General features: G+C 42.4%; 2 protein-coding genes across 2 annotated transcripts; both read left to right on the top strand.

The window, feature by feature from the left end:
• The first annotated feature begins 2,434 nt into the window (after positions 1 to 2,434).
• Positions 2,435 to 14,872, top strand: LOC135503504 (uncharacterized). Its single transcript, XM_064797139.1, has 2 exons — positions 2,435 to 2,439; positions 12,687 to 14,872. Exon 2 carries the CDS (start codon positions 12,695 to 12,697, stop codon positions 14,666 to 14,668), a length of 1,974 nt encoding a protein of 657 aa, XP_064653209.1. The 5' UTR covers positions 2,435 to 2,439; positions 12,687 to 12,694; the 3' UTR covers positions 14,669 to 14,872.
• Positions 14,873 to 21,058: 6,186 nt separating this feature from the next.
• Positions 21,059 to 24,402, top strand: LOC135503385 (uncharacterized). The gene is made up of 2 exons (XM_064796945.1): positions 21,059 to 21,356; positions 21,710 to 24,402. Exons 1-2 carry the CDS (start codon positions 21,059 to 21,061, stop codon positions 23,071 to 23,073), a joined length of 1,662 nt encoding a protein of 553 aa, XP_064653015.1. The 3' UTR covers positions 23,074 to 24,402.

Consider the following 24,402-nt stretch of genomic DNA (forward strand, 5'->3'; position numbering starts at 1 on the left):
ATATCGAGAGACAACTCCATACGGTGTCCTCCAAAACTATCAGCCAAAACCGTTGGCGAAGCTCAAGCATGAGAAGACCACAAATGCGGCTCTGACTCTTCAGTAAGCAAATCACATGACAACATCATTCCAGCACCATGAACATCGGCAACTGGTCACCCATTTGATCGGCCGGATTCGTTTATTTCCCACCAAATGACGACACTCGCGTCAATGCAGCTGAGTACGTCCTCATCTGACAAGAGCCAGATGTCTGGGCGCTTATGTTCAAACCAATTTCACTAACACTGATGGACTCTTTAAATTTACTTCACATAAATGAAAGTGATTGCGCCAAGTGACTTGTGATTAAACAGAGAGCATTTCAGATAATTGACTATTTGTAAGACTCTGGTTGACACTGGTGTTAGTAACAAAACTTGTTTTGAACACCCAGGCCCACGAGACAAAATAGAGAAGACAGGCATGTTGAAACGGATAATAATGTGTTATGTTTTATGGCTGTGCCCAGTACAACACCTTGTCAATAGATGTCGTATCCAGCCATGCCTTGATGACAGCCATTCCAAATCATAAAGAAACTAGTTATTTACCATTGTCCATTGGCTACAAAATGAATACATCGCAAGCTAATGCGACACAATATCGTCTTTCAAAGGATGCAACGGGTGTATTGTACGTGCCTTGCATAAGTCAATCAAGTAGTGTACATCACTGATGTGTATCAAGATATATAATAAAAACATTGATTGTCGTCCTAAGGTGGTCATCAGGACACCTCTCTAGTAAGGACAGCAGGATATCCTTGATAAAGAGGATTAGAATGTGTGTCATATGACTTTAGCTATCATTAGTATTGGATATGTTGATTTGGTAGAGGTTCTTACACTCTTAACCATAAACAACATCAAAAGAAGGATTTCCTTTTAGACATTTGCACAATGTAAACTGTCATTTGAATGCAGTGTTGAGAATGTTGTGCTCATTTCTAAACGCACGGGATATCTATATATGTTTTATATATTGAATATATCTTTATAGTATAAATATGGGACAGTTTTACGACAAATTGTGCTCATTATTAATGTCACAAAGGTTGGTTGTCGTTGGCCTAATTTAAAAACTGTGTATCGAGTCATTTTATGAAAAGGTGCCGATACAAACATGCGTAAGGAATTGATACAGAACTGAAGGTATAGGTTGGTTGTCTCATGACTTAACATGAAGAATGGAGCTGAATTGATTTAGGCCAAAACCAATGCGCCTAACAGATGTTTTTGTACAAACAGACAGCTCCTTCGAACGGTAGTGTTGTGCGACAACCTACACCGATAGTGTTGTACCGGTATCAATGTCCTTCCTCTAACAGCTCTTTCCGAGGGTAGTATGTAAACACTGAAACGTTTCAAAAGAAACAGGTCAAACGAAACGAGTCAAAAATAAAAATATGGCATAAAAATGAATATTACTGAATAATTATACTCATGATCTGTGATAATGATTACAATAATTCTTTTTGCGTACTTCGATAGTCTGGATCGATTTTTAGGCGATGAATTTGGTAATTATTTTTTGCAACACGGCGACCCGCCTTGGCATTCCACATTTTCAGCGCAATAAGTAAATCGGCCTCGTCCCCGTGCCAATCTCCAAAAGCAGAGTTAATATTCAAAATATTATCTCTGCCCGAATTGGCTTTCATGTTGGCAAATCATTGTACATTATGCATTCCATGACACAGCTTGAGCTTCTGACCAGACTGATGTTATGTTTTGTTGTGCACGCCTTTTAGCCTATGATATCAATTCTATCTTTTGTTTTAAATTCGTGTTCGTTTTTTTTTGTTTACAAAACCGAACCATTAGTTCAGGGAAATGCCAGTTGAAATGCGGAATAACATGAATAATGCTATGACCTCTGATCTGCTGATGCTCCGTGTCAGAGTTCAAGGCAAAATTGGACATGTTCAATGCAACGTGTTCCAATAAATCGTCGTTATTGTCGTTAAAGTATACGATAGCGCTAATTAATATTGGGGCAGGGTACGAGGTTACATGGGGAAATACCGGTTTATCTAAATTGTGAACGAGCTGAACGGACTGTGGTAAATCTATTTATAATTAATCGCTTTCTGTTTGAATTTCTGTGGCTTTTATGTGGTAAAAATACAAAACAGAGCCTTAAAAACGACACATCAACAGAGTGCATTTTCAATTTCACGTTTTGACGATTTATTTGACTTGTTTCGTTTGACCTGTTTCTTTTGAAACGTTTCAGTGTTTACATGCTACCCTTTCCGAGCGATGTTGGCCCCAGTGTTCTGTGAGATAACCTACAGCGATAATGAAGTACTGGTGTCAATTTCAATAATCCTCTAACAGCTCTATCTGAGCGAAGTTTGGCCCCGGTGTTGTATCTCAACCGAAGAAAACCGAAAAGGTATGTGTTATTCCATGTCAGATTTTGATATTTTTTTTCCTTTTTTGCGCAATTTGTTTATGGTAACTGGGTAATATTGCCCTTAATAATGCCAATGGTCCTTTAATGACTGTTTTCTCATTTTATGGGAAGATCAGTGGCGTAGTGGTTAGAGCACCGGGCTCATAATCAGGAGGTCGTGGGTTCGATTCTCGGAAGGGTCACTGCTGTTTCGTCTTTGTGTCTTTGAGCAAGGCACTTGCTTCTCTCCACCCAGGAGTAAATGGTATCTAGCTGGCAGAGTTGGCACACTATGAATGTTAGTCCTGAGCGCTGTATAGCTGGAGCTCGGACCGGTAATACTCCCAGAGAGTAGAGCTTGAACCAAGAATGTACAGGCCAATAGCTAGGGGTGATAATGTGAAGCGCTTTGAGCGACTGAAACAAGTTGGATTTAGCGCTATATAAGTCTCATAATTATGTTTTAACGGTTCAAAGGGTGACAGGGCGCGTATTAACACGCTAAGCGTATCATAAACTACTTCTGGAAAACTTTTAAAGGGCTGAAATATAGAATAGCCCCAAAACTACCACGTCATGAGTCACAAACTGTAGTTAACCACTTGACCGCGGAGAGCGTCTATACGCGCAAAAAACCGTGACTAACCGGCGGAGAGCGTCCTTACACGCTGATTTCTGTACATTATTCCATATGTATCTACTGTACAATTGACGGTACATACGGATGAGGTAATGGCTTGGGATTGATTCGCTGAATGTCGGCAGTGTTTCTGTCTGCGTAAAGATGGCAGGGGTGATGTTTTGGCACAAAAGTATCCCACGCTCAAGTGCACGATTCGCCAGTAGGGCTATTTTCCATCTTAGTACAGCGAAATAATTTATCCCAGTCTTTACGACGATAATTATGCTGAATCAAACACGAACCAGTCCCTTAACTGTGCATGGTTGATCTCCAGGGCGGAGATGAATTTGACCCCAAACCTCTGTCCTGACTCGATGTCATCCACGCGCGCGTTACCATCTGAGCAGGGGCGTAGCTAGCGGTGTGTTGGGGGGGGGGGGGGGGGCAACTATCACCAGAATGTGTTTGGACAATGATTTAGCCGACCCCCCCCCCCCCACCACCACCACCACCACCACCACCACCACCACCAAAAGTGTGCCAGTGCTTCCCTTGTTGTTTGGTAAATAGTGGTCGTCTAATCTGCGAATAAGAGAACGGGAAAAGAGAAACTCTGAAATCCTGCAAACACTGACAGATGTTACACCGGTATATCACAAACGCTGCTGCCACCTGCCTGAAGGAATAGCAAACCAATATTAATGACCTTGTTATGGCAAGCCAAAGCGGAATTTATTCAGGACCGATTGTTTACATCAGGACTAAAATTTACGCCAGAATCACGCTATGAATTGCCAAAGTGTACAAAACTTTATCTCAGACCGAACTTTGACAACACCAAGTTAAAGATTCCGATTCATGTATGTTTTTCCTTCAGAATAATTCATTGGCATGTTTCCCAAAATTTTTGGTCAGAACGAAAAACACGGCAGGATTTTTATCCTTCAGAATTTCAATGACCACAGGACTCACGTGACTCCTGCCAGAACGCACGTGACCATTTAAACTGCTGACGTCTTATAGTCTAGTTGTCGTCGCTCACACGACATAGCTCTGCATCATGGCACCAAATCGAGCAGACGAATTGAACAATTTGTTCAATTGCAGCAGTTTTGAGGATCTCTTGAGAGATCTACGGAAAAACACATCCGGTACTCCGGATGGTGTTCGCCTAGGGCTCGTAACTTTGTGCCGTGCGACGTCATCGTGTTTGTGGTCACGTGATAACTGGCAGGAGTCACGTGATTACTGGCAGAAGTCACGTGAATTCTGCTGAATTTTTCATTCTGCCCGCAAAAACAATTCTGACGCATTTTGCATTCTTGGATAAAATAAAGTTTCAGAACGACTTTTTGGGCAGAACGAATTTTTTGGCAGAATATAGTGTTTTTACCCCTCAGCCCAAATGGGCTAGAGGGGTATTGTCGTCACGTGCGCCGTCCGTCCAGGCGGGTGGGCGGGCGGGCCGCGTCTGCTACTTGGTTTCCGTCGATTTCTAGGAGAACGGCTTTGACAATCAATTCAATTTTTTGTACGTACACTGGGGGTGACTAGAGGAAGGTTCCTTTCGAAAACGGGCTCGTTCTGATTCTCAATATGGTCACCAGGGCGGCGTGCTTGAAATTGGTTTCCGTCAATTTCGAGGAGAACCGTTCGTCCGATCAAATTCATTTTTTGTATGTACGTTGGGGGTGACTAGAGGAAGATTCCTTTCGAAAACCGGCTCGTTCTGATTCTCAATATGGTCACCAGGGCAATGTGCTTGAAATCGGTTTCCGTCAATTTCGAGGAGAACGGCTTGGAGGATGGAATCAATTTTTAGTGGGTGTAGGCCTAATGCAGTTTTGTAAGGGGAGGTGCCTTTCGAAAATCAGCGCGATGCGAAATTCAATATGGCCCCCACGCTCACATAGTCAAAATAGATTTCCACAATTTTCATTTCCATATGCAAACTAGCCACTCCACTAAGCCAACTTCACCATTATCTCACCTTCAACCTTAATAGGCTGAGGGGTTATGCTCGCTTTGCGATGCTATTTTTCATTCTGTGAAGTAAATTTCGACTTCAGTCTGCTGTAAAAAGGGTTCTGAACAATATTTTCTGAATTTCTGATTGCAAAACGGCTTCTTGCATTGAAAAATAATGTCCTCTGAATAAATTCCCCTTTGGCATGCCATACCTTGCCTCCTGCATTGCTACCATCCGACACAGCATCAGTAATTAGATGACCCAGTTACGAGGAAAACGTCCTCGTTTCGAAGAAATCCATTCATTGATTATATTCAAGAACTACGGTTACAGTAAATAGACCTACATTGAGTCGGTATAAATGAAAGTAGCTGGGACCTGAATCAGACGAAGCACTGATCACCGCAAGTCTTCGAAAATACTACAGTAAGTATGATCGGTAACAACCTCAGTCAATGACAGTACATTCGTTTTATTAATGAAGTACATAATATTTCGCCGACCTGAATAGACAAGATTCAAGGTAAGGTTTTTAATTTCTTCCCGACTTGATGATAATGCCAGTCATTAGCCAGATGTACCAGACGGCATGTCAGGACACCCTTATCTGAGAGCCAAGAGCAGAGAGCCAAGAGCCACCAACCAAGAGCCAAGACTCCATTAAATAAGTGCCGCCAGAAAAGCCACGAGCCAAAAAAAACTATGGCTAATGAATATAATTATTATCTTTGGGAATCCTAAGCCTACAGGCACCCTACTTAAAAATAACTTTATTTTGTAACCGTTTATGACTTGTCAGACATCACCTCGTGGATAGCAGTATCATCCCAGGATTTTTATCGTACTATCGTACTATCAGGATTTTGTGCCTGCACTTCATGCACTGTGTACAATCACACGTGTTTGTCATTCCTGCCGAATCATGTAGCCTTGCGCAAATACTGCAATCAGAACTGTTTTTAAAAGGCCTGATATTGCTCAAGTTTATAAGTTCTTGAAAGCGGCCAATTCAAGCAAATGATGAGAGTAGGATCGCCTCATCCCACTACACTAGGCAAGGAGTGCCTATCTGCATGTATTGTAAAAAAAACGGTAATCGTGGCTCTTGCCACTTGGCTCTTGGCTCTCAGATCAGGGTGTCCCCGGCATGTCTCCACTGCATGTGCCCACGATTATACAGGCCGTATCACATTATACGACTCGAACCAGACCCGACTAGTTAAGAATCTGTCGGCCGATCGGGTCGGATAATGTGGACAGTCTACGACCTAAACACGGCCCCGCATCGTGTCATATTCTGGAATGTCTCACAAAAACGCTAATAAAACAATTTGGAATCATTGGAACTTTCTAAAATTCACTTATGACATTAACAGGACTAGCATATACCCATGGAGCGGGCAAAGTTGAAATGTAATATACATTAGTTAAATGGGCACGATGATTGAACTACATTAAATTTCTAACGTTACTGAAGTTTTATTAAAGGTTAAACACGAAATGAACTGCATTTAGGGACTTATTGCTGCTATCAACATGCAGCCCCCAATAGACTGATTGGTGTACGCTATTTTGCACAATGCATTGAGACCAGTGACAGCAGGTCCTGTTCCAAATAAGGGCCTCACATATTAGGCATATCACCTACCCACTCCCGTACCCAATGCCACTGTCGGACCAAAGCCAGGCGCATGGAGAGATGCAGAACGCAATTCAAACTGACAACATCAATCAGTAAAGAATAAATCAAAGAGCAAGCGCTGGCCCCTGTACATATTTTGTCCATCCTGGCATAACTGTTTATTGATACCCTGACTGCATGTTCCGGTAGGCCACCCTGCAGAATTTGCCTTATCACTCCGGTCAGTGTTTCTCGAATAGAACTAAAATAGAATAGGCTAATCATTAATCTCTCTGCTAATACCCTGCACCATGGACCAGGTTGTATAGCACTACATACGTGCTGGAAGCTAATATTGATGTGGCAGGGAGAATATGCGAGAAGTTTGTGTATGCTTTTGAGAATGAGCGGAGCTCTCCAGTCGACGTGCTCTCTGAAAAGTTGTTATTTATTCCAAAACCACCAAGATATTCGACGTATGACACCCTCAGTGACACTCTTACTTATGATCCACACCTACGAAGCCAAAAGTTGCAAGAATTCGACGCATTTCCGAGGCCCAATTTTGAAACAAAAATCGCCTCCTATTTAGCGGCCACAACGCGCATTATAGTATAGACATAGGACTACACTTCTGCAAAGTGTTTTTTTAAATCACGAAAATGTGTGTACACAAAGTGTACACGGACTCTATAGCAGATTTAATTGTATACTGAGCCCTAGATGATGACCCAGTTACGAGGAAAATGTCCTCGTTTCGAAGTAGTCCATTCATTGATTACGCTCAAGAACCATGGTTACAGTAAATAGCGGCGGGCAGAAAATGCATGCTGCATACCGTCTGCAGACTGGGGGTTTTCTCATGAGTCAATAGAATCTAAGGTCTGGAATTAGGGGACCATATCAGCAGTTGCTTTCAGCCAACTTCTGTATTAAAATTAAGATCTGGAATTAGGGGACCATCTCAACAGTTGCCACGTGATTTTCACACTAAAAAATAAGAGGCCATTTCAGGTATATGCCAAACGGTAGAACAAAGATTATCTAGGCCGTTGTGCAAACAGGCTTTGCGATACACCACGAGTTGGGGTGTAGGCCTAAATTCCTTTAACTGTGAACCAAGTGCATCCACTGGCACGCTACATGTATGTGTGACTCGCACGGATTTAGCACGTAGGGCCTACATGATGCTAATCAGCTAGGATGTATCTTGTGACCAGGACTGTAGTAATAAACATTTGCCTGAAAACATTTTTTATTTGGCCTAACAACACCTGTTTAGAATGTCAAAGAGGCCGGTATTTTCACTTCACATCAAGAGACAGAGGAGAACTGTCAAGGTGGGTGTTTGATATACAATGGTTTTCTGTTCCCTGGGTTTCTTCATTCTGTTATCTTTAATTATATTTACCCATGTCATTCAGCACTTTTTATCATGAAATGCTGCCTTTGAAACGAACCCAACCTTGCCGGCCAATCAACCAGGCACACGAGGCACAACAGGCCGATACAACATACATGTTCTGTATTAAGTACGTCATCTGTCATGCACACCCAAAAAAAATCTTCCTGCAAGATGATTCACACTGGTAATTCAAATATAAGAAAACAAACTTTGAAGAAAAGTTGGCGCAAAGCAACTACTGATATGGTCCCCTAATTCCAAACCTTAGATTCTATTGACTCATGAGAAAACCCCCAGTCTGCAGACGGTATGCAGCATGCATTTTCTGCCCGCCGCAGTAAATAGACCTACACTGGGTCGGTATAAATGAAAATAGCTGGGACCTGAATCAGACGAAGCATTGATCACCGCAAACCTTCGAAAATACTACAGTATGTATGATCGGTGACAACCTCGGTCAATGACAGTATATTCGTTTTATTAATGAAGTATATAATATTTCGGCAACCTGAATAGACAAGATTCAATGTAAGGTTTTAAATTTCTTCCCGACTTGATGATAATGCCAGTCATTAGCCAGATGTACCAGACGGCATGTCAGGACACCCTTATCTGAGAGCCAAGAGCCGGGAGCCAAGAGCCACCAACCAAGAGCCAAGACTCCATTAAATAGCCAAGTTCCGCCAGAAAAGCCACGAGCTAAAGAAAAAGTATGGCTAATGAATATGATTATTATCTTTGGGAATCCTAAGCAATCAAAACTGTTTTTAAAAGGCATGATATTGCTCAAGTTTATAAGTTCTTGAAAGCGACCAATTCAAGCAAATAATGATAGTAGGGTCGCCTCATCGCACCACATTAGGCAAGGAGTGCCTATCTGCATGTATTGTAAAAAACGGTAATCGTGGCTTTTGGCACTTGGCTCTTGGCTCTCACATCAGGGTGTCCCCGGCCGGGCAGTAGGATCTACCAAGATAACCATTGATACAGAGAGTATTACTTGCCTCAACAGCATCAGTCAGGAACTCATCGACTTAGTCGGTGCTTCAAGGGAAGGGTCACTATGACTGTGATAGAGGAAGTCACGAGATTGACATTGGTGATTTAGGGAACGGTCTGGCTGTAATAAGTGGGGATCATCAAATCAGAAGAGGTAAAACAAAGCGGGATTTCCGACAATTGAAGAAGGTGTGCAACATAACCTTTCCAAAAAATGGGCCGTGTGCGGTAGCTTTCCTATTGAAGCATCTACCTGACTCTCGCCTTGCTACATTAGGCTCATCTGATGGTTGTTTCGCGAACACGATTTACTTCCATGACGAAGTATCTTCTTCACTTACGGGCACAATCACAGAGGGAGTTCACCCTGCTGATGACTTGGCCTTCACATCCACTGGTGAAGTAGTAGTGGCAAGATGGGAAAAGCCGCCTATTAGAGTTTTCAAGCCTGCTACTGGTGCATACCGTGATATTAACATTACCCATGATGGGGAGGTGATTGGTAGGCTGTGGCGTGTTGAGACTGATGAGTCTGACAACATGTTTGCCTTAACTTCTTTCAGTAATTCATTTCTTCTTGTTGTGAAACCGAATGGCACCGTCATTCAGTGTATCAGGTTTATACCTGGACCTTCTCACCGTATGGGTTTCTGTTCACTGAATAGAACCCTATATATCACTGCTAGTGACAGGATCCTGAAGTTTCACTGGAGTAATGACATCCTTGAAGAGATATCATCATGTTCACAGGGCGTGGAAGGATTCTATTGCTATGATGTTTGTATTGGTAGCGGTGGCGAGATGTTGGTGGCTGGTTGGATGGGGAACCGTGATATCAGTATCTACCAGGTGACGGAAGGAGAAGATGAGGAGGACATGGTATTGAGGGAGATAGAGTATAAGATCATATTAATATATTTGAACATATCTTCTTAGCGTATTTTATGACGGGATTTATTGATATACTATTGGTTTATTGGGACTGGGGGTTACTATATACATTAGATCGAGAAAATCTTCCTCTCTTACTCGTCATGCTGGAAAAAATGCGCCGTTTTATACATCGATTTACGTGTAACTTTGTATTGCTATATCGAGACACAACCCCATACGGTGTCCTCCAAAACTATCAGCCAAAACCATTGGCGAAGCTCAAGCATGAGAAGACTACAAATGCGGCTCTGACTCTTCAGTTAGGAAATCATATGACGACATCATCCCAGCACCATGAACATCGACAACTGGTCACCCATTTGATCGGCTGGATTCGTTTATTTCCCACCAAATGACGTCACTCGCGCCAATGCAGCTGAGTACGTCCTCATCTGACAAGAGCCAGATGTCTGGGCGCTGTTGTTCAAAACAATTATTTGGTGATTTAATTTATCAGCTCGGCTGGTTGGTGAGAAGCGGGAGTGTTGGTCAAAGGACGCCAGACGCACCCGCATTTTAATCACCAAATAAACGCTTGAGCCAAACGCACTGTGGCGCAGTGGCGACTTGCGCAGGAAACCCTTACCAACGCCCCCCCCCCCCCCCACACACACGTTCTTGTCTAATTATCTTCCAACCTTCATGGGGGTAGGCTAGAAAACTATACGATACTGATATACATACCTTCCCAACCTTAAGCCGCCTAGTTTTCTTCTAACCTTCCAAGGCTTACATTTACTTTTAACCTCTCGACGAACAATTCAGTGACAATGACACCCTCAATAAAAACAATGATTATCGTCCTAAGGTGGTCATCAGGACACCTCTCTAGTAAGGACAGCAGGGTATCCTTGATAAAGAGGATTAGAATGTGTGTCATATGACTGAAGGATTTCCTTTTAGACATTTGTACAATGTAAACTATCATTTGAATGCAGTGTTGAGAATGTTGTGCTCATTTCTAAACGCACGGGATATCTATATATGTTTTATATATTGAATATATCTTTATAGTATAAATATGGGACAGTTTTACGACAAATGGTGCTCATTATTAATGTCTTTGCAAAGGTTGGTTGTCGTTGGCCTAATTTACAAACTGTGTATCGAGTCATTTTATAAAAAGGTGCCGATACAAACATGTGTAAGGAATTGATACAGAACTGAAGGTATAGTTTGGTTGTCTCATGACTTAACATGAAGAATGGAGCTTAATTGATTTAGGCCAAAACCGATGCGCCTAACAGATGTTTTTGTACAAACAGACAGCTCCTTCGAACGGTAGTGTTGTGCAAAAACCTACACCGATAGTGTTGTGCCGGGATCAATGTCCTTCGTCTAACAGCTCTATCCGAGCGATGTTGGCCCCAGTGTTCTGTGAGATAACCTACACCGATAATGAGGTACCGGTGTCAATTTCCATAATCCTCTAACAGCGCTATCTGAGCGATGTTTGGCCCCGGTGTTGTTTCTAAACCGAAGAGAACCGAAAAGACATGGCCCATGTGTAGTGTTATTGTCAATGTATACGTTTATGTTTATGGCTGAGCTGATTTATAAAGCATATGTAATGCTCATATCAGAAACGTTTTGATAATATGACATGGTTTACAACAAAGACAAAGTTTTGCTAAATGATGATCTGGTTTAAACTGATCATCAGTTAGCTATCTGACGACTCCTAAAGCAATATGGCGTCGTTCACATATATAATTACATTGTAGTAACATCTGCTAAAGCTGCGATTATATAGAGTTCATGTTTTCACATGTAACGTGTCACTGTTCAATTTTCATGCGTGACATGAAGTACGAACAAGTCATTTCTAAAAAGTGGGCTACGTACGATTCACGACGTCACTTTTCACCCTGACGTCCTGTTTTCAAGCCGAATTAAAGTTAACTCGTGAAAAGTAAATCATGACAAGTTACAACGTAAACCCGACCATGGGAACATTTCCGAACTAGGCGATCGAGGGAACTTGACTCTTTATTTTAAAAAAAATATTGATTTATCGCCGAGACAAGCCTAACATACAAACTACAGTGAAACGTCCCTTAGCGGACACCTCTCTATTAAGGACAATCTCTCTATTAAGGACACTAGTTCTGGGAGTAAAAAAAGGGGAATATCGCCTACTCGATAAAAAGCAATGCCACCTTTTTTCGCCAACAGCCACTCTTGGCATCAAGGCGAGCAAGAATTTAACGGTCCGAAAATCCTGCACGACCGAATACTATTAATCAATGACAAGAGTTTATCCATAAGAATCTAGCCAATCACGAGTTCAGAAGACAGAATCTAGCTGACTGAGTTTTCTTCTACCAGGTACATTTTCAATTTCTTAAAGGCCCGGAAAATGAAAAAGTTGGGTAAAACCACATGTCGTGCTGCATTCACTTTTAACAGATTAGCGCATTATACTCTGCAACTGAACAGTCCAAAGCGCTCCGGACCAAACCAAAGAGCACACATACTCTTGTGCAGTACTTTACTTGGCCATTTCAGAACAGTTGATGCCGTGGATCGAAGGAATACCCATCACCACTTTGAGACACGCTTAAACATTTAACCTCAGTTCGAGACCCGAGTTGTTTTATTTCTGATTTTCATTTTCAGTAATTTCTCCCCTACACTACATACAAGACACTATGTGATACTAACGACACTCTCATGATTATTTTTATTCTCTTCCCAGAATTCAAGATGGCCGCCGCCCCTGCCGACAGCAGCTTGAGCAGTGAATTAGAGTGTGCCATCTGCTCCGATCAACTGAAACAGCCGAAGTATATCGGTTCCTGCAACCACACATTCTGCAAGGAGTGCATCGATAAGTATTGGGTCTCCCTTGAGAAGCGGAGAACAATTCCTTGTCCACAATGCCGCGAAGAATGCCCAATCCCGTCAAATGGCGTGGATGACCTGAAGGATAACTTCATGGTAACCAACATCATAGAGACATATCGAAAGCAACAACAGAAAGCTGCACTTCTCACGGAAATCAAATGTACCTTGTGTCGGAATGGAGCGTCCTGTTTTTGCAAAGATTGTGATTTAAAATTATGTCCTGAATGCAAACGAAACCATGACCGTAACCCCCAAAATCATGACCACCACTTATTTGGTCTCTGCCGCTCCCATGGCAATGGATTGTTGTTTTTCTGCAATCCTTGCAAACAGGCTGTCTGTGGTGTCTGCAGATTATCTGATCACAAAGACTGTGTCCACGAGGTGACACCAAGCCGTCAAGTTGCTATCAACTTAATATCAAGAATCCAAGCCTGTTCGGCTGAACTAGAAGACGCGATTAGGACTCAACTTGGAAACCAAGAAACGAAACTGTCGGGGCTTCGTGACATTGTCCAGCAACAGTCGACTTCCGCTGAAAAGCAAGCGACTGTCGGTACCGAAAATAACATAGCTAAGAATAGGAAAGACATCCGGGATCACCAGGCAAAGAGTCAAACGATACAAAAGAAAATCGATATCTTATTGAAGGAAAAGGAGAAGGAGGATGAAATTACAAAGCAACTCGTCAAAGACGTAGACAAACTCGAGAAAGAGAAGGCAAAAATCATCGCAAGCGTCAGAGAGAAGTTCACCAAATCATCTGAGAAGATCAACCTACGTCTTCGATCCCTTGAGACCCGTAGGCAAGAAATGAAAACAAAAATAGAGCAGGGCCGAGCAGTAGGATCTACCAAGATCACCATTGATACCGAGAGCATTGCTAACCTGACCAGTATCAGTCAGGAACTCGTGGACTTAGTCGGTGCTTTAAGGGACAGTGACACTGTGGCTGTGATAGAGGAAGTCACGAGATCGTTCGGTAAAACAAAGCGGGATTTCCGACAATTGAAGAAGGTGTGTAACTTTACCTTTCCAGGAAATCGGCCGTGTGCGGACGTTCTCCGATTGAAGCATCTACCTGACTCTCGCCTTGCTACATTAGCCCGCTCTAGTGGTGGTTGGGCGGACACGATTTACTTCCATGACGAAGTATCTTCTTCACTGACGGGCACAATCACAGAGGGAGTTTACCCTGCTTATGACATGGCCTTCACATCCACTGGTGAAGTAGTAGTGGCAAGACATGAAAAGCCGCCCATTAGAGTGTTCAAGCCTGCCACTGGTGCATACCGTGATATTAACATTACCCATGATGGGAAGGTGATTGATAAGCTGCGGCGTGTTGAGACTGATGAGTCTGACAACATGTTTGCCTTAACTTCTTTCAGTAATTCATTTCTTCTTGTGAAACCGAATGGCACCGTCATTCAGTGTATTAGGTTCCCTGGACGTCCTTACTGTATGGGTTTCTGTTCACCGAATAGAACCCTATATATCGCTGCTGTTGACAGGATCCTGAGGTTTCACTGGAGTAATAACATCCTTGAAGAGATCTCATCATGTTCACACGGCGTGAAAGGATTCCGTTGCTATGATGTTTGTATTGGAAGTGGTGGCGAGGTGTTGGTGGCTGGTTGGATGAGGAATAATGATTACGTTATCTACCAGGTGACAGAAGGAGCAGATGAGGAGGACATGGTATTGAGGGAGATAGAGTATCAAGATGGTGTGAAGAGAACAGGTCGTTACTACTCGCCACATATCTGCATCAATGATGATAATCTCTGGCTTGGATATAATGACAAACCTGAGAAGTTCAAGTTGGTTTAAATATTGGGTGTATGTAGACCTACATTCTTGTGTTGACACCACCCTACAGTCTTAGATAACATAAGAAGCATTCATGTACCAGGATCGGATCTAGCGGGATACAACGTCTTCGAAAAACCTGTTCGTCATACAGATTTAGACGCTTTTGTGACACAATCTGTTGTTAAATTGCCAAAGAGATAAAAACGGCCCCGGATACCATTAGATGGATAAGAAATGTTGAGTAAATTGGATAGATATTTGTCATGTAATAATTGTGCGATAGAAGTACTGGTAGACGTTGTTTGGCACCATTACGACATTAGGTCCATGTTCATAGTTACAGCCAAAATGCGTTTTTTCCTATGATGCATGCAGTACAGCTTCCTCTTTTTAAAATTCTTTGAAATTGTCATTGGTATAAGATCATATGATATTGGAAAATATCTTCTTAGCGTATTTTATGATGGGATTTATTGATATACTATTGGTTTATTGGGACTGGGGGTAACTATATACCTTAGATCTAGCAAATCTTCCTCCCTTACTCGTCATGTTGGAAAAAATGCGCCGTTTTATGCATCGATTTACGTGTAACTTTGTATTGCTATATCGAGACACAACCCCATACGGTGTCCTCCAAAACTATCAGCCAAAACCGTTGGCGAAGCTCAAGCATGAGAAGACCACAAATGCGGCTCTGACTCTTCAGTTAGGAAATCTCATGACAACATCATCCCAGCACCATGAACATCGACAACTGGTCACCCATTTGATCAGCCGGATTCGTTTATTTCCCACCAAATGACGATACTCGCGTCAATGCAGCTGAGTACGTCCTCATCTGACAAGAGCCAGATGTCTGGGCGCTTATGTTCAAACCAATTTCACTAACACTGATGGACTCTTTAAATTTACTTCACATAAATGAAAGTGATTGCGCCAAGTGACTTGTGATTAAACAGAGAGCATTTCAGGTGTTTGACTATTTGTAAGACTCTGGTTGACACTGGTGTTAGTGACAAAACTTGTTTTGAACACCCAGGCCCATGAGACATAATAGAGAAGACAGGCATGTTGAAACGGATAATAATGTGTTATGTGTTATGGCTGTGCCCAGTACAACACCTTGTCAATAGATGTCGTATCCAGCCATGCCTTGATGACAGCTATTCCAAATCATAAAGAAATTTGTTATTTACCATTGTCCATTGGCTACACAATAAATACATCGCAAGCTAATGCGACACAATATCGTCTTTTACGGGACGTAAAGGGTGTGTTGTACGTGCCTTGCATAATTCAATGAAGTAGTGTAAATCACTGATGTGTATCAAGATACCCTGGTGAAGACACCTTTCGGTGTTCTTAATAAATCTAAGCCTATGCTGTTGTCATTCAATAGCCAATCATGAAGACATATCTGATGTCAATGCATGTTCAACAAGGCATAGCAAATTTCAATTTCTGTGTTGGGCCAAACAATGAAAGGCCTACGTATCCAACCGACGTCACAAATGAGATTGAAAAGAAACGAAACCGACTCCTTCGGTGAGAGAGAAAAGCTTAGGCGAAGAAGCATAGATTGATGACCCAAATATTGCCTCGCCCTTCTCAACCAGGAACTTCAAATAGCTAAAGCAAACTCGTGATAGTACATGATAGGAAGAAGGAGGTTGCAATCTTGACTCTCAAAGTTTGACATCGCTACAAGGCTGGAAAGAGTTAAGACATAGGTATAGCTCCGGAGCTGCTTACTGGCCCTCGGCTGATGTTGTCTTCTTCGTAGAGTGAACGTGAGACAAGAAAATGATCATCCACCACTGACACGCTCCTCAGGTAGGATCACTTTACGAGAACAGTTTGGACCAATCGATTTCTGTTTCCCCTCTTGAAGCTTTCATTCATGATTGCCTTTCGGCCAAAAACTGTCGGCTATCTTTTTTAATAAACCATCATCCAAACACAGTAATGTCCGATTCCACCAAAACGTTTTATAGCTGCGGTCATCGCCACGATGGAACCATTTTCAGCCCAGCGGCAACTGTAGTATTTGGTCAAAAGACGCCATACGCACCCGCATTTTAATTACCAAATAAACGCTTGAGCCAAACGCACTGTGGCGCAGTGGCGACTTGCGCAGGAAACCCTTACCACTCTGATATACACCCCCCCCCCCCCCAACACATTCTTCTCTAATTATCTTCTAACCTACAGGGGGGGGGGGGGGTAGGCTAGAAAACTATACGATATTGATATACATACCTTCCAAACCTCAAGCCGCCTAGTTTTCTCCTAACCTTCTAAGGCTTACATCAACCTTTCACCTCTCAACGAACAATTTGGTGACAAGGACACCCTCAATAAAAACAATGATTATCGTCCAAAGGTGGTCATCAGGACACCTCTCTAATAAGGACAGCAGGGTATCCTTGATAAAGAGGATTAGAATGTGTGTCATATGACTTTAGCTATCATTAGCTGGGATTCGATATATCGTTTTTACCGTTTGTATTGAATATGTTGATTTGGTGGAGGTTCTTACACTCTTAACCATAAACAACATCAAAAGAAGGATTTCCTACTGTCATTTGAATGCAGTGTTGACAATGTTGTGCTTATTTCTAAACGCACGGGATATCTATATACAGTAAATGCTCAGTTACCTCGGGATCAGCCAATTTTTGCAAACACATAATATGAGGCCTTTATGGGGAGAGAAAGTTGACCACTTATTTATGGTGACAGCTGTTTCAATAGGTGTTTAAATTAACATGAAGTCAGAACATCATGCTCATTTCGTTTATTCAAGTCAGACCCCTTGGGAGTTCATTGAGTAATAGAATAAAAGTGAATAGGTCGCTCTTGTCTGCATTGGAGTGTATCCTAACGCTGAATGAAAAGTCAAAATCAGTCAGCATTAGACAACTCATTACAACACTAAAAAAGACCAAATTTCAACATTGATTGGTGGAATGAGTCTCATGAGCCGAAAAGTCAACACTTTATGACAAATTCAGACTTCTGTTACAAGTCAGTCACTGTCTTCATTGTAATCATGAAACACAATATCCTCTTCCATATCAGACAGTTCATCTTCATCAAGGAGAAGACCTCCTTCCGCCTGAGCATCGGCGTATTGTCCATTTTCACGTGGAATGAGTCCAGCTACTTCGAATCCCCGAATTGCTGCATTGGGACTTACATCAGCCCATGCATGACTTAGAATTCCTAGAACTGATAGGAGAGGGATTTTGTCACACTGTCCATCTGCATTAGTATGCTGGGTTTTCCATTCCTTCCAGTACTTACGGACCAAGGTTTTAAACCCCCTCATGACGGTTAGGTCTAGAGGCTGGGCGAGAGATGTACATCTGGCAGGGATGTCATCAAGTAAAATACCAGCTTCAACCAGAGGCTGGCAGAATTGTTCGGCCTGATGTGGGCGAAATCTGTCTACCAAAAGCAAAATTTCATTTGGATTAAAGTCTCCAACAAAGGGAAAAAAGATTTCTTCCTGCCAGTGCTGCAGTGTTCCTGCATTCTCCCACCCAGACCTTGAAGACGTTACCCTTACATTTTCTGGTATGTCATGCAGGGCTCTGATTTCCCTAACAAAACCGGGTTCCCTGAAAACGACATGAGCTGGAGCTTTCTCTCCATTTGACCCAATTGTAAGTCCAACCGTACAACCCAGTTTTGGGTTCCCCCTCGATGTCCGCACATCAATGTTCTTTGACCCCTTTGTTGCAGCAGTATACATTGGCGGAAAATCAAGTTGGGTAAAAGTTTCATTAAAGTTAAAAATAGTGTGGACGTTATTTTCCTGAACAGTAGTCCGTACCTCCTCTTGAAATCTAGCCACCCTCTCCTCAGCATCACGTGGTAATGTGGCAGTATCCTTGGTCTTTCGACGAAACGTGATGCACTTTCTGGCCATGAACCTTGACAACCACCTATCACTAGCAATAAAGTTCACTCTTTCAGGGCGCTGGTGCCTCATTTCATCCTGTCTTTCGACAGGAAGCTCACCCCACCAATTTTCAAAGGCTACAACAGCATCCTGGCGAAGATCAGACCTGGATACAGGCAGAGCTCTCTTCCTCCTCTCAAGAAATGACTGGTGCACGGCATCTTCAACCTCAGGCCATAATCCATCATGATCAATGCGCACCCTTCGACTGTGAGCATTGTGTTCTGCCTGGTCCATGAGGTGGTCAATGTCCTGAATCCATCCGCGCAAAGTTGAATTGGCCAATCTATGCCTCCTTGCATACTCTGCGACATTCAAAACCTGACCATGTTCAATAGCATGCTGACAGTCTAATGCATGCCGTAGACGTGCCTCCACAGGGTAGCCATGGAGTCGCCTAGACGTACCAGGACGATGACCTTCCATATCACCCTCACCATCATCAGGCATATCCATGCAGACAACCAAACGTACAAACAACACGAAAAGGTGGATAAAAGTTGTAATCATTGTCACTGGTCAGAGGTCTGCGTATTGAATGACTGAAACCAATTTCACTAAAAAACAAGAAAGGGTTAATTCTTTTTCTCCTACAATAGTATGAAATAGACCCAGGCCTTGGCAAAGGACACGTCTCATTCAAGTCCTCTTTCAGAAAACCAATCAACCATAGGCCTGTACACTTCTATTCACTAAAAAATCAGTGTCACATTTTACATGAATACCCTCTCTGGGCCCCATTTTATACCAAAAACTAAGTTGATCTGAAGTAGGCCTATCCCGAGGTAACTGAGCATTTACTGTATGTTTTATATATTGAATATATCTTAATAGTATAAATATGGGACAGTTTTACGACAAATGGTGCTCATTATTAATGTCACAAAGGTTGGTTGTCGTTGGCCTAATTTAAAAACTGCGTATCGAGTTATTTTATAAAAAAGGTACCGATACAAACATGTGTAAGGAATTGATACAGAACTGAAGGTATAGTTTGGTTGTCTCATGACTTAACATTAAGAATGGAGCTTAATTGAGTTAGGCCAAAACCAATGCACCTAACAGATGTTTTTGTACAAACAGACAGCTCCTTCGAACGGTAGTGTTGAGTGAGACATCCTACATCGATAATGAGGTACCGGTGTCAATTTCCATAATCCTCTAACAGCTCTATCTGAGCGATGTTTGGCCCTGGTGTTGTATCTAAACCGAAGAGAACCGAAAAGGCATGCCCCATGTGTAGTGTTATTGTCAATGTATACGTTTATGTTCATGGCTAAGCTGATTTATATAGCATATATAATGCTCATATCAGAAACGTTTTGATAATATGACATGGTTTACAACAAACACAAAGTGTTGCTAAATGATGATCTGGTTTATACTGATCATCGGTTAGCTATCTGACGACTCCCAAAGCAATATTGCGTCGTTCACACACAGAATTACATTGTAGTAACATCTCCTAAAGCTGCGATTATATAGAGTTCACGTTTTCACATGTAACGTGTCACTGTTCACTTTTCATGCGTGACATGAAGTACTAACAAGTCATTTCTAAAAAGTGGGCTACATACGATTCACGACGTCACTTTTCACCCTGACGTCCTGTTTTCAAGCCGAATTAAAGTTAACTCGTGAAAAGTAAATCATGACAGGTTACAACGTAAACCCGACCATGGGAACATTTCCGAACTAGGCGATCGAGGGAACTTGACTCTTTATTTAAAAAAAAATATTGATATATCGCCGAGACACGCCTAACATACGAACTACAGTGGAACTTCCCTTAGCGGACACCTCTCTATTAAGGACAATCTCTCTATTAATGACACTAGTTCTGGGAGTAAAAAAAGGGGAATATCGCCTACTCGATAAAAAGCAATGCCACCTTTTTTCGCCAACAGCGTCTCTTGGCATCAAGGCGAGCAAGAATTTAACGGTCCGAAAATCCTGCACGACCGAATACTATTAATCAATGACAAGAGTTTCTCCATAAGAATCTAGCCAATCACGAGTTCAGAAGACAGAATCTTGCTGACTGAGTTTTCTTCTACCAGGTACATTTTCAATTTCTTAAAGGCCCGGAAAATGAAAAAGTTGAGTAAAACCACATCTCGTGCTGCATTCACTTTTAACAGATTAGCGCATTATACTCTGCAACTGAACAGTCCAAAGCGCTCTGGACCAAACCAAAGAGCACACATACTCTTGTGCAGTAGTTTACTTGGCCATTTCAGAACAGTTGATGCCGTGGATCGAAGGAACACCCATCACCACTTTGAGACACGCTTAAACATTTAACCTCAGTTCGAGACCCGAGTTGTTTTATTTCTGATTTTCATTTTCAGTAATTTCTCCCCTACACTACATACAAGACACTATGTGATACTAACGACACTCTCATGATTATTTTTATTCTCTTTCCAGAAATCAAGATGGCCGCCGCCCCTGCCGACAGCCTGAGTACTGAATTAGAGTGTGCCATCTGCTCCGATCAACTGAAACAGCCGAAGTATATCGGTTCCTGCAACCACACATTCTGCAAGGAGTGCATCGATAAGTATTGGGTCTCCCTTGAGAAGCGGAGAACAATTCCTTGTCCACAATGCCGCGAAGAATGCCCAATCCCGTCAAATGGTGGGGATGGCCTGAAGGATAACTTCATGGTTACCAACATCATAGAGACATATCGAAAGCAACAACAGAAAGCTGCACTTCTCACGGAAATCAAATGTACCTTGTGTCGGAATGGAGCGTCCTGTTTTTGCAAAGATTGTGATTTAAAATTATGTCCTGAATGCAAACGAAACCATGACCGTAACCCCCAAAATCATGACCACCACTTATTTGGTCTCTGCCGCTCCCATGGCAATGGATTGTTGTTTTTCTGCAATCCTTGCAAACAGGCTGTCTGTGGTGGCTGCAGATTATCTGATCACAAAGACTGTGTCCACGAGGTGACACCAAGCCGTCAAGTTGCTATCAACTTAATATCAAGAATCCAAGCCTGTTCGGCTGAACTAGAAGACGCGATTAGGACTCAACTTGGAAACCAAGAAACGAAACTGTCGGGGCTTCGTGACGTGTCCAGCAACAGTCGACTTCCGCTGAAAAGCAAGCGACTGTCGGTACCGAAAATAACATAGCTAAGAATAGGAAAGACATCCGGGATCACCAGGCAAAGAGTCAAACGATACAAAAGAAAATCGATATCTTATTGAAGGAAAAGGAGAAGGAGGATGAAATTACAAAGCAACTCGTCAAAGACGTAGACAAACTCGAGAAAGAGAAGGCAAAAATCATCGCAAGCGTCAGAGAGAAGTTCACCAAATCATCTGAGAAGATCAACCTACGTCTTCGATCCCTTGAGACCCGTAGGCAAGAAATGAAAACAAAAATAGAGCAGGGCCGAGCAGTAGGATCTACCAAGATCACCATTGATACCGAGAGCATTGCTAACCTGACCAGTATCAGTCAGGAACTCGTGGACTTAGTCGGTGCTTTAAGGGACAGTGACACTGTGGCTGTGATAGAGGAAGTCACGAGATCGATCGGTAAAACAAAGCAGGATTTCCGACAATTGAAGAAGGTGTGTAACTTTACCTTTCCAGGAAATCAGCTGTGTCGGATAGTTTACCGATTGAAGCATCTACCTGACTCTCGCCTTGCTACATTAGCCCACTCTAGTGGTGGTTGGGGGTCTCGCCTTGCTACATTAGCCCACTCTAGTGGTGGTTGGGGGGACACGATTTACTTCCATGACGAAGTATCTTCTTCACTGACGGGCACAATCACAGAGGGAGTTTACCCTGCTAAAGACATGGCCTTCACATCCACTGGTGAAGTAGTAGTGGCAAGATTGAAAAAGCCGCCCATTAGAGTGTTCAAGCCTGCTACTGGTGCATACCGTGATATTAACATTGCCCATGATGGGGAGGTGATTGATGAGCTGTGGTCGGTTGAGACTGATGAGTCTGACAACATGTTTGCCTTAACTTCTTTCAGTAATTCATTTCTTCTTGTTGTGAAACCGAATGGCACCGTCATTCAGTGTATCAGGTTAACTGGACGTTCTTACTGTATGGGTTTCTGTTCACTGAATAGAACCCTATACATCGCTGTTGGTGACAGGATCCTGAGGTTTCACTGGAGTAATAACATCCTTGAAGAGATCTCATCATGTTCACACGGCGTGGAAGGATTCCGTTGCGATTATGTTTGTATTGGAAGTGGTGGCGAGGTGTTGGTGGCTGGTTGGATGAGGAATAATGATTACGTTATCTACCAGGTGACAGAAGGAGCAGATGAGGAGGACATGGTATTGGGGGAGATAGAGTATCAAGATGGTGTGAAGAGAACAGATCGTTACTACTCGCCACATATCTGCATCAATGATGATCATCTCTGGCTTGCATATAATGACAACCTTGAGAAGTTCAAGTTGGTTTAAATATTGGGTGTATGTAGACCTACATTCTTGTGTTGACACCACCCTACAGTCTTAGATAACATATGAAGCATTCGTGTACCAGGATCGTACCTAGCGGGATACAACGTCTTCGAAAAACCTGTTCGTCATACAGATTTGGACGCTTTTGTGACACAATCTGTTGTTAAATTGCCAAAGAGATAAAAACGGCCCCGGATACCATTAGATGGATAAGATATTTTGAGTAAATTGGATAGATATTTGTCATATAATTATTGTGCGATAGAAGTACTGGTACACGTTGTTTGGCACCATTACGACATTAGGTCCATGTTCATAGTTAAAGCCAAAATGCGTTTTTTCCTATGATGCATGCAGTACAGCTTCCTCTTTTAAAAATTCTTTGAAATTGTCATTGGTATAAGATCATATGATATTGGAACATATCTTCTTAGCGTATTTTATGGTGGGATTTATTGATATACTATTGGTTTATTGGGACTGGGGGTAACTATATACCTTAGATCTAGCAAATCTTCCTCCCTTACTCGTCATGTTGGAAAAAATGTGCCGTTTTATGCATCGATTTACGTGTAACTTTGTATTGCTATATCGAGAGACAACCCCATACGGTGTCCTCCAAAACTATCACCCAAAACCGTTGGCGAAGCTCAAGCATCAGAAGACCACAAATGCTGCTCTGACTCTTCAGTTAGGATATCATATGACGACATCATCCCAGTACCATGAACATCGACAATTGGTCACCCATATGACAACATCATCCCAGCACCATGAACATCCACAACTGGTCACCCATTCGATCGGCTGGATTCGTTTATTTCCCACCAAATTACGTCACTCGCGCCAATGCAGCTGAGTACGTCCTCATCTGACAAGAACCAGATATCTGGGCGCTGTTGTTCAAAACAATTTCACTTACACCGATGGACTCTTTAAATTTACTTCACACGAATGAAAGTGACTAGTGATTTAACAAAGAGCCCTTCAAATAATTGACTCTTTGAAAGACTCTGGTTGACACTGGTGTTAGTGACAAAACCTGTTTTGAAGACCCAGGACCACAAGACATAATAGAGAAGACAGACATGTAGAAACGGATAATAATGTGATATACAACTGCATGTACATGTATGTCGTTTCAGCTCTTCGACGTAACTTTAGGGTGTAGCGATGTACATGTATGTCATATATGGAACATCCAACACAATAGAGCTAGCGACAATGTTATGGCTGTGCCCAGTACAACACCTTGTCAATAGATGTCGTATCCAGCCATGCCTTGATGACAGCCATTCCAAATCATAAAGAAACTACATGTTGTTATTT

Source organism: Lineus longissimus, chromosome 19 (assembly GCF_910592395.1).
Source record: "Lineus longissimus chromosome 19, tnLinLong1.2, whole genome shotgun sequence".
Lineage (NCBI taxonomy): Eukaryota > Metazoa > Nemertea > Pilidiophora > Heteronemertea > Lineidae > Lineus > Lineus longissimus.